Raw genomic sequence first — 10,546 nt, forward strand, 5'->3', positions numbered from 1 at the left:
ACAAACAGAGACGCAGAGACTGGGCCTGGAGGGCACCTCCTCCTGTAAGACCACACCTAATCCTTCCACACAGTTCATCGACTGGGGACTGAGCATGCACGTTTATGAGCCTGTGGGAGTGCATTTTCATCCGACCGTCACGTCATTTGACCCTGTAAGAGTGTCTTGGGTTAGTTAGGGAGATTACTCAGTCACTTAAGTGCCATCTGCATCAGTGTGTCTGGTCCCCAGCACCAACCTTTTGACTGTGCTGGGTGCAGCAGGGCACACCGGGGAGGCGGAGCCAGGTAGATCCCTGGAGTTTGCCAGCCAACCCACCAGTGCGCTCCAGGCTCAGTGGAGGACAGGGTCTTAGCAAAACTAGCTGGAGAGCTAAAGAAGGGGAGGAGGAGGAGGAGGAGGAGGAGGAGGACGAGCACGAGCACGAGCACGAGGAGGCGGACGACACTGGCATTGGCTTCTGGTCTCCACATGGTCTCCACATGCACATGTGTCCCCATGGTCATGTGCATAGGCCACATACACAAGATGTTCTCAGGCCAGCAAGATGTCTGTGGGACCCTATGGGTAGGAGAGGATCCACTCCTGCAAGTTATCCTGTGATCTCCACATGTGCACTACAGTGTGCGTGCCCACACACGTGTACACGTACATAACTGTGAGGAAGGTCTAATTGAAATAAGAATGTTCCCAGTGATCTGAGACACCTCAAGCTAAGGCAGCAGAAGTCCTCCTTCCTCACTGGTTTGCTGGGGCCTCAGGACTTCGCTCCCTGGTCCTCTTTGTCCCTGGATCCACAGTGACTGCTTGGTGACACAGACTGTCACACCCTTCTGGTGCTGCCATGCCATTGCTGAGGCAGATGTGGCCATTATTTTGGATTGGCACAGATCCTACTCTGTTTATGCAGGTGGAAATGGGTAGTTTCTTCTTTTGAACCCCCTTACTACCAAGAATCTCCTGACATCCCCTCACCTCAGCATCCCCAGCTTTCTTCAAACCCTGCGTCTGTTTCTTTGTGCCCTCTTGATGGCTGCCGTGGCCCTGTGCTCTGCCTGCCCAGACGCTGTTGTTTTTTAAGTAAAGAAGGCAGAAGTAGCGGGTAGTTTTCCTCCGTTCCAACTTTGGAGAGAAGCGACATGAGGCTAAGACCAAACCTAGTGAAAAGGAGCAGGCGTTCAGTGCTGCTGGGAGCTGAGAGGATGAGGCCCCCAAAAAACGGTCATTTCATTAAGGTAGTGCGTGGTACTGATGCTGGACATGAAGCTTGTTGAGGAAGCAGAGGGAATGTGACTAATCCCCAGACTGGGAGGCAGGTGGCCTGTTGGCCAGCAAGTGTCAGCCACCCTTCAAGGTGCAGCTCAACTCCCAGCTCCTCATGGCTTCCCACAATCCAGAGAGAAATGATCCTGTTTTCTCTGAGCATTCTAAAAACACCACGGTGCTCCTCCCTAAGGGCTTCCATCTCCATAAGCATTGCAGCAATGGAACCGTGTGTGTGTGTGTGTGTGTGTGTGTGTGTGTGTGTGTGTGTGTGTGTGTGTGTGTGTGAGAGAGAGAGAGAGAGAGAGAGAGAGAGAGATCGTTCGTCCTCATACATCCCTGGTGGCTTGTGATGGGGATGGCCAACGAGTGTGTGCAGACTGCTTCGTGAATGCATGCTCCCCCCCCCCCACTCTTCTTCCTACACCCTTGTTATTCAGCGCTCCGAAGGCAGGATCTTCAAGTAGCTAATATACCCTGTGACAAGAACTGAGCATTTTATTACATGTGAGACCGTCTCCTCCTACTGGAGGGCAAGAACCCAGATGCTTTGTGTCCCAAAAAACTCTGGAAATACCAGCCTGCTAGAAAGAGTTGAATCCATGGGGTGGGGTCCTTTGGATATAACTTGTTGGTGTCTTTTCCCTGGAGACCATGGGAATACAATTCTGATGTCTTGCAGTGTGTCAGGGGGCCACCGGTGACGTAGATGGGGCGCAGCTTGTCTTTAAAGAAGTCCAGAAGCTGTTCAAAAGGAAAAACAACCAGATTGAACAGTTCTCAGTAAAAAAGGTATGTATATATGTCAGAACCTGTCCGTCATGAGCATCACCTGTGATGGATGGGGAACACTAACACCTCCCTGGATAAGCTTTATGCTGTCACATTCAGTGTGTTTTTCCTGTGGCCTTGTTTCTGCTCTGAGGAGAAAGGGCACACATAACTAAAGCAGGGTTGTTTTTTGTTTTTTGTTTTTGTTTTTGTTTTTGTTTTTTGAGACAGGGTTTCTCTGTGTAGCTTTGCGCCTTTCCTGGAACTCACTTGGTAGCCCAGGCTGGCCTCGAACTCGCAGAGATCCGCCTGGCTCTGCCTCCCGAGTGCTGGGATTAAAGGCGTGCGCCACCACCGCCCGGCTGTTTTTTGGTTTTTAATGAGCTATCCTGGACCCTGTACAGGTGATGAGCCCTCCTGGAAAGAGAAAGTGTCTGTCTGAAGTTTGAGTCACTTTAGAAGTTGGTAGAACCCATGAGAGGCAGATGGCTCTGCTTCCCAGGATGGTGACCACATCACATTTTCATATAATAAAGACCAAATGTGGCATTTCATTTATCAGTAGAAGTCTCAGGACTATGGGGGACTGTCCCAATTTTACTGTCTATTTCGGACACTAGGATGTGGCTGAATAACCTGGAGTGACATCCTAGCTTGTCTTCGTTTGATTTTTCCTTCACTTTAAAGTTTTTCTTTTACCCCATAAGGTTTTAAAGTTTAATTAGCTTTTATTAAATGGATAATGAATGAATTTGTTCCAACATAAAGTAGATGAGAGGCTGCAGAGACGCGAGAGCTCAGGGCGGTGACCGCTCTTGCAGCAGAGGACCCAAGTTTGGTTCCCAGCCACAGTGCCCAGCTGCCTGTAACTCCAGCCCCAGAGAATGCAGTGCCGTCGTCTTCCGGCCTCAACAAGACCCTTCACTCAGGTCTACCTGCCTGTGCACGCGCACGCACACACACACACACACACACACACACACACACACACACACACACACACACCCCTGAAAAATAAAGTAAATCTTTGAAATAAGTAAATAGATCACAAGGCTGGGATGTGCTCGGTACTAGGGCACTTGCCCAGCATATTCAGGGCCCTGAGTTTGGTTCTCCAGTACTGAAAAATAAATAAATGCATACATAAAATTATAACGCAGAGTGCAGCTGAGAGCTGTGGGGCTAAGTTCAAGATTGAAAGTCCACAGGACCTCGATGAAAATGTGCCGTATGGACCCACTGAGTTAGTTAGTCACCTAACTTGTGAGTGGAATGCATCTTCTTCATTCCCACATTCTCAGAACACAGATACCCGCGACTTGGCTGAATAATGAATATAAGTCATAGCAATGAATAGATAGTTTTTAAAAACTACAAAACATTTGTGATGTGGAGAGACTTTCTGTTTGCTGCTGTTTACATTGATCTTGCACTGTGATGTGTCTCCAGAGCCCAGCTTGTGTCTGAGTTTGTTTTTGAAGATCAGGGCCTGATGGTTTGAGAATTCCTTGCAGGCTGAGAGATTTCGGAAGCAGAGCCCGACCAGAGTGCTGTGTGTGCTGGCGTCCATCGAAGTGCTGTACTTGTGGAAAGCTCTTCCCAACTGTTCCTTCCCCAACCTGCAGAGGATGAGTCAAGGTAAACGATGCTCTGTGCAGTCGGCTGATTCATTGGGGCAGCCTCCCTCAGCCCTCCAGCTGACACAGAGTACACATCGATCATGCTGTGGTAGGTAGTGTCCTCGGTGACAGGAGTAGACCACACCGGTGTCGACAGATACACTTGCCCTCGGGTGCCTGATGATGTACGTAGTAAAGGTGGTATTAACTGGGCGTGATGACACATGCCTGTAATCCTAGCCCTTGTGAGGTGGAGGCAGGAGAAACAGTACTTCAAGGTCATCCTTAGTGACATAGTGAATTCAAGAACAGGCTGAGCTACATGAGACCCTGTCTCAAAAGACAAAACAGAAGAGGACACTGGTGCCAGCTTTACACGGGTGCAAGTTAGTGGCTGCTGTGAGCACACACTGTTTTCCCAGAGGAAGCTCTTCTTTTCGTGTAAGGGTGATTTGCACACATACATGAAAAGTTCAGGTAGTGAAGTGTCTGTAAGTGTGATTTGCACACATACATGAAAGGTTAAGGTAGTAAAGTGTAAGTGTGATTCTCACACATACATGAAAGGTTCAGGTAGTGAAGTATAAGTGTGATTTGCACACATACATGAAAGGTTCAGGTAGTGAAGTGTCTGTAAGTGTGATTCGCACACATACATGAAAGGTTCAGGTAGTGAAGTATAAATGTGATTTGCACACATACATGAAAGGTTCAGGTAGTGAAGTGTCTATAAGTGTGATTTGCACACATACATGAGAGGTTCAGGTAGTGAAGTATAAGTGTGGTTTGCACACATACATGAAAGGTTCAGGTAGTGAAGTGTCTGGGTGGTAGAGCTGGGCACTATGCACAGCCGGGTGTCTGTACAGAATATTTGCACAACCCTGGAAACTTCCTTGGCTCCTTCTCTGCCGGCCACCACCTCAGTGCAGACACTGCTCTGAGCTCTGTCTCCAGAGGGTAGTTTGCCTGTCTTTGACCTGTGTGGCAGTGGAATCAGGAGAGGTGCACTTTTTGGTGCCTGACTTCCTTCATGAAGCATCATGCTTGGCGTTTGCCTTTGCCTCCATTAGTAGACCGTTTCTTTTCCTTGCTGAGTAGTATTCCATTGTGTGGACATACCAGAGCCACCCTTTGCTTTCCTACCCTCCTGTTGATGACATTTAAGACGTGTTTTAAGCTGTCACGAGTAAAACTGTTATGAACATGTGTATTATAAAAGTTTATAAGTCTTATTTCCAGAGTAAATATGTAGCCATGTAATTAAAAGCCTACATTTTTTTGACTCATGTGGTTGAAAATATAAAGGCCTAGAGGTAATCTTGGTACAGCCATTTTATTATAATGGTAGGAAAATTTCCCAGCAAGAAAAAAACTAGATTTTCTCATACAGTGAGGCTCTGTTATGTATTAAACAAATAATCGAAGCTTAGTTATAGACATTTGAATGGCATGTTGTGGTCTATAAAATAGTTTGCTACCCACCACAACCCTCAGAGGTACAGAAGGAAGGGAGGCCATATCACATACACTCCACACACATGCACCTGCAAACATGTGAATACACATACACCTCACACACATGCACCTGCACACACATGAATACATATACACACGTGCACCTGCACACATGTGATTACACATACACACAGAAAGGTTGTATTTTTGCCCTTCTTTGGTTAAGGAGAGTCACAAGGGGATGAGCAACCGGCACCTTCTGAAATTTGGGGGCAAAAGCATCAACTAACCAGAGAAACAGCTGGTGAACTTGGTGGCACTTGAGGCCCTAAGGATGTGTCTTCCCTTCCTTTCATACACCTTCTCTCCAAGCCTGCCATGAAGTGGACGATCCATCTGTCACTGGACTGAAGCATTTGCTCCTCGGTGCCATACACAAGTGTCTGGGAAACTCAGAGGATGCTGTGCAGGTAAACACGTTGTTATGGCTCCAGTAAACAAACGAAGTCCCTGCATGTGCGTGGCCTTGCGGAGGGGGCAGATGAGAGGGTAGACAGGACCTCTGCCCTGTGGGGGACTCTGCACCGTCTTAAGGAATGGCGTTTTCAGATGCCGGGAGGACAAGATGGTTAATGTGATGTTCTTAACATAACTACGGATCTTAGAGCTTCCTTCTGTGAGCGCTGCTCTCTGTCAAGGATGACAGTATGGGCTGGGAGGGGAGGGAATGGGAGGCTGGCTATCTGAGGAGCAGTAAGCCCTCATGGACAAGGACAGGGGTGTCTGGGTACCGTGTTCTCTCCTGCAATTCCTTTTCCTCTCTTCATGACAATAGATGGCCGCCCGGAGCTGAGGAGAGGCCTCCAAAGTTGTTCCTTAGGTTGCGAGTTAGGGAGCTGTCAGACCCTGTGCAAGGGAGCTCCTGAGCTTCGAAGGGAGGTTTTTCCTAGCTCAGTTTCAGGCTGTGGTGAGGTGGAGCATCCTGTAAGAAGACATGACAGAGTTCCCTCAGGAGGCAGAAAATCAGTCAGGAAGGGGATATTCCTCCACAGATATGCTACAGTCACCGACTTCCCCTCCAGCTTCTCCTCCCAGAGTCCCACTGGGCTGAGGGAGGATTCATCAGCGTGGAGCATCCTGATGGTCCAGTCCCTCCTCACTAGTGCCGAGCTGGGGACCAGGCCTTTACCACGGGAGCCTTGGGGCTGGTTTATACCCAAACAGCCGGTGTGGAGGGCAGACTCAGCGGTCATTTCGCAGTGTAGCTGGGGGATTTTTGTTTTAACTAAGGTTTTGTTCATTGTTTTGGTACTAGGAACTGAGCTCAGGGCTTCACTCATGTTAGGTCTGCTTTCTATCATGGGCTACACCCCCAGGCCAGTTAGTTTAGAAAACTAAAATTAAAACTAAAGTAAGTGGTATGACATTGCCTACTTTTTGAAATAGTTTCATATAGACTTGACCTTTAAATCATAGAATATTAATATTTTCATATTGAATTTGAAATTCATCATTTGATGTGAATTATCTTAGTTATTACATGACTCTAAAGAGATCTTTTAGATTGCATACTTAGGTAGTGGCAAGGTGTATATCGGGAGGTAGACGTTGGCCTGTGTGTGGTTTTTATCTTAAAATGGGGATGTTTAGACTTTTACAGCAGACAAAGAGTTTCTTCCGGTCCGTCCAGGTTGGTGTGTTGACTGAGAGAGGAAGCAGCGTGAGTCAGGTGGCCCGGTGGCCAGCATGCTTGTGTCCTAGGGAACCTGGTGGCCCGATGGCCAGCGTGTTTGTGTCCTAGGGAACCTGGTGGCCCGGTAGCCAGCGGGTTTGTGTCCTAGGGAACCTGGAGGCCCGATGGCCAGCGTGTTTGTATCCTAGGGAACCTGGTGGCCCGATGGCCAGCGTGTTTGTGTCTTGGGAAATCTCCCTGCAGGAATGGATGGGCTTCTAAGGTGCAGATGAGAATTCAGAGACAGGAAGGAATTTCCGTCACTGGGTGATGTGGGTACAGACGGGGATAGTCATAGTGAGAGGATTCAGTCAGTCTCAGAAGGACAGGTTTCAGCTTTCTCTTGTCCCCAGGTCCTAGTTTAATGCATCAGATCATTTGTGTTTAGATGACATGATGCATGAGTGAAATTATCTAGGGGCGTGATGAGGTGAAAGGGAAGAGCCCCTGGGGATGGGGATCTGTTCAAAACACACTGTGTACTTGCATGGAGATAGCCTTATGTGACCCAGTACAAGGAAAATTTTAGAATTGGGAAGAAATAAAGATCAGTAGAGAAGAGGAAGTTAGATCTAGAGAAATCCTCCGTTCCTGCCTCCTGAGGGCTGTGAAGAGCCTTCTACCAAGTAGGAAATGAATTCTTTCCAGTAATATCTTTGTGACTCTCAGTTCTTCCAGCGCGCTGCTAAAGACGAGCTGTGTCGTCAGAATAACTTGTATGTCCAGCCGTACGCCTGCTACGAACTTGGCTGTCTCCTCCTAGGCAGGCCAGAGGTAAGAGTTCCTCGTGTGCTCGTGGTCTCCAGCCCAGGAGTGTGCCCACGAGCAGCAGAGAACACTGTTCACTTAGACCGAACCTCCTGCTGGGTTTGCTTTCCTCGGCCTCCTGAGCGAGTCCTCGAGGCTGATGTCAGTTGATGATAATGCTTTTAAAGAGGCAACAATGGCCACCCTGGAATTTGAATTCCAGATGTGACTTTGCGTACAGATCTTCCTTTGTGGGAAGAATCATTGCCCTTTTCAGAGTGGTATGACACGGTGTAGTGCCTTGAGAATATGAGAGCCGTGCCCTGCCTGCCCTGTGTCTTAAAGTGTGCCACTGGTCAAGTTACCGGTGCACAAGCCCACTCCCTAGTCTGCACAGTGGGCAAACCCGGCTTGCCAGTTTACTAAGAGTCATGGTTCGAATAAGTGAAGAGGACACGTGTGAGTCCTTGGAAATTGTTACAACATCACGCACATAACTTGGCAGCTACTATCTATTGATTATGGTGCTGGGGATGGCTCAGTTGGTGAGGGACTTGCCTCCCAAGTGTGAGGACCTGAGTCATGAAAAGCAGGTGTGGCGGCTATAGCCCAGTGCCAAGAGATGGGAGGCAGAGCCCGAGCTCCCTGGAAGGCCACTGAGAGAAACTGTCTCAAAGAAAAAGATGAAAGAACACCTGAGGATAGCCCAGATCATCCTCTGACCTCTACACTCTGTACAGAGAATGCCCCCAAATATGCACACAGAGATGTGTAGGTTAGCAAGTGGGTAATGGGATTTTTGTTGGTTTTGTTACAATCAGGTTTCACTAGTGCCCGAAAATAGTGACTCAAGTTCTTTGAGTCATTTTACCAAAACAGAAAAATAAATAAATAAATAAAAATAAAGTACCTATCACACATTTAGATGGAACGTGAAGCTTTGTGTCCTTTCCTGTAAGGGACTGTTTACTTCTCATGGAGTCTTATCTTAATGTCAACGGCCCTCAGCTCTGGGACCCGCCAGTGTGCACGCTCACTTAGCAGGTCCTCCAGCAGGTGTGGGACGTACTGTCTCCAGCCGAGACTTCGTTACTGTTACCTTAAGTTGTTTAGTAAGACTTTCAGCCTATAACACTGTGCTGAGCCAGATGGTGGTGGTGCACATCTTTAATCCCAGCACTCAGGAGGCAGAACCAGGTGGATCTCTGTGAGTTCGAGGCCAGCCTGGTCTACAGAGCAAGATCCAGGACAGGCACCAAAACTACACAGAGAAACCCTGTCTCGAAAACAAACACAAAACAGTGTGCTGGAATTGTTGCCTTTGTACACACTATCGGGCCATGAACACTTACTTGTCAAGTAATGCCTTAGTGTAAACTAAGAACTAGCTTCACATTAGAGAAAAGTAGGCGTTGTCCTTGGTGCCCCTCGTGCCTCCTCTGGGTTGTTCCAGTTGTGTGTCCTCCACTGATTTGCGGACATGGCTGTTAAGACAGTCTGTTTTTCTTATGTTCACAGACTGTAGGAAGAGGCAGAACTCTACTCCTTCAGGCAAAGGTAAAAAGCACCCCAGTCCCTCTTCCCATGGCTCTTGTCACCCTGTTTCTGTACACCTGGGTCTTAATCCAGGAAAATGTGCAAGTGTTGATACATGTGTAACTAATTCTGGAGAGAACAGTAGCTAAGCAAATCCACGAGCACTTGGTTTTGAAGGGGGGTCTCCAAGATTAGGATAAATTACTATCTAGTCATTCGGCATGTTTATAAGTGCTCTAGTTTTGATAGGGAAAATAAACTGTATTATTAAAATTTTTGAATAGGTCTTGCTGTGTTTCCAGATTAGTATTGCACTCCTAGGCTCCAGGAAGATTCCCCTGCCTCAGCTTTCTGACTAGATGGGACTTCAGTCTTACACCACCATATCCAGCTCCAGGAACAATTAACTTTTGATTTCATAGATATGTTTGAAAAATATTCGTTCTTTTTCTTTTATATATGAGTGTTTTTGCTTGAGCGTATGTCTCTGTACCACATGCCTGGCTGGTGCCTTCAAAGGCCAGAAGAAGGGGTCTGATGCCTGGAATTGGAGTTAAGGATAAGCTGCCATGTGGGTGCTGGGAATTGAACCTGGGTCCTCTGGAAGAATAACCAGTGTTCCTAACTGTTGAGCTGTCCCCTAGCCCCTCCTATGTTTTTGAAGAATTTCCTAACAATGGCTTGCTTTGAGCCCAACTTAAGACTAGTATTTCAAGAATAACATTTTTTCCAGAAGAACTTGTTATCCCCCTGACTCATCCTCTCAAGTGTTGGGATTACAGGCTTGTGCTGTTCACCACTCTAACAGTTTTAAGCACAGTGCCTGAGTGATAGGGAGTAAAAGTATCAGGTGGATGTGAAGTCTCCCCTAGGAGGTAGGGAGTTACTCCAGGGCTGTAAGATGCGGTGCGTGCTGTCCTGTGACACCCGGGGACAGTCATCTTTATCTGGCCCTTGCAGGAGGACTTCTCCGGCTACGACTTTGAAAACAGATTGCACGTCCGAGTCCATGCTGCTCTGGCCTCCCTGAGGGAACTGGTCCCTCAGTGAGAAACTCCAAGTGACCCCTCTGTCCCCTCCACCCTGGGTCAGCACCTGAAAAGCAGAGGAGAAAGCCCCTTGGAAGAGACCACCTGTGCCAGGGATGGTTTCCTGGTGTTGCTGGCATAGTAAAGATTCCTCTTTTAAATATGTAGCTTTGGAGTAATAAAGATGTCAAATGATAAAAATAATCGACCTGGGAGAGGGTTAAGTGACCTTGTTCAAACATTTTAGTTTTGTGATTTATTATTTTTAAAATAAAATCAAACTAAATATTCACCCTGTGGTCTTGTGGCAGCGCCTACATTAAACATAGATCAGAGTGGGCTAGTGTGAATTGTAGCATGTCTCTTGTGTTTAGAAAAAAATTAAAGCGTTT

The 10,546-nt window shown here is 47.5% G+C and overlaps 1 protein-coding gene across 1 annotated transcript in view; it reads left to right on the plus strand.

Moving 5' to 3' along the window:
* Positions 1-10,446, plus strand: part of Ttc39c (tetratricopeptide repeat domain 39C) — a 95,650-nt gene extending 85,204 nt beyond the window's left edge. The window contains exons 9-14 of the mRNA XM_052741556.1: positions 1,946-2,055; positions 3,549-3,672; positions 5,484-5,581; positions 7,513-7,617; positions 9,109-9,147; positions 10,087-10,446. Of these exons, the coding sequence (XP_052597516.1) occupies positions 1,946-2,055; positions 3,549-3,672; positions 5,484-5,581; positions 7,513-7,617; positions 9,109-9,147; positions 10,087-10,176 (566 nt within the window). The 3' untranslated portion in view covers positions 10,177-10,446. The remainder of the gene's footprint in view (positions 1-1,945; positions 2,056-3,548; positions 3,673-5,483; positions 5,582-7,512; positions 7,618-9,108; positions 9,148-10,086) is intronic.
* The last annotated feature ends 100 nt before the right edge of the window (positions 10,447-10,546 follow it).

This window comes from Peromyscus californicus, unplaced genomic scaffold (genome assembly GCF_007827085.1).
Source record: "Peromyscus californicus insignis strain IS unplaced genomic scaffold, ASM782708v3 Scaffold_17__1_contigs__length_78620276, whole genome shotgun sequence".
NCBI classification, from domain to species: Eukaryota; Metazoa; Chordata; class Mammalia; order Rodentia; family Cricetidae; genus Peromyscus; species Peromyscus californicus.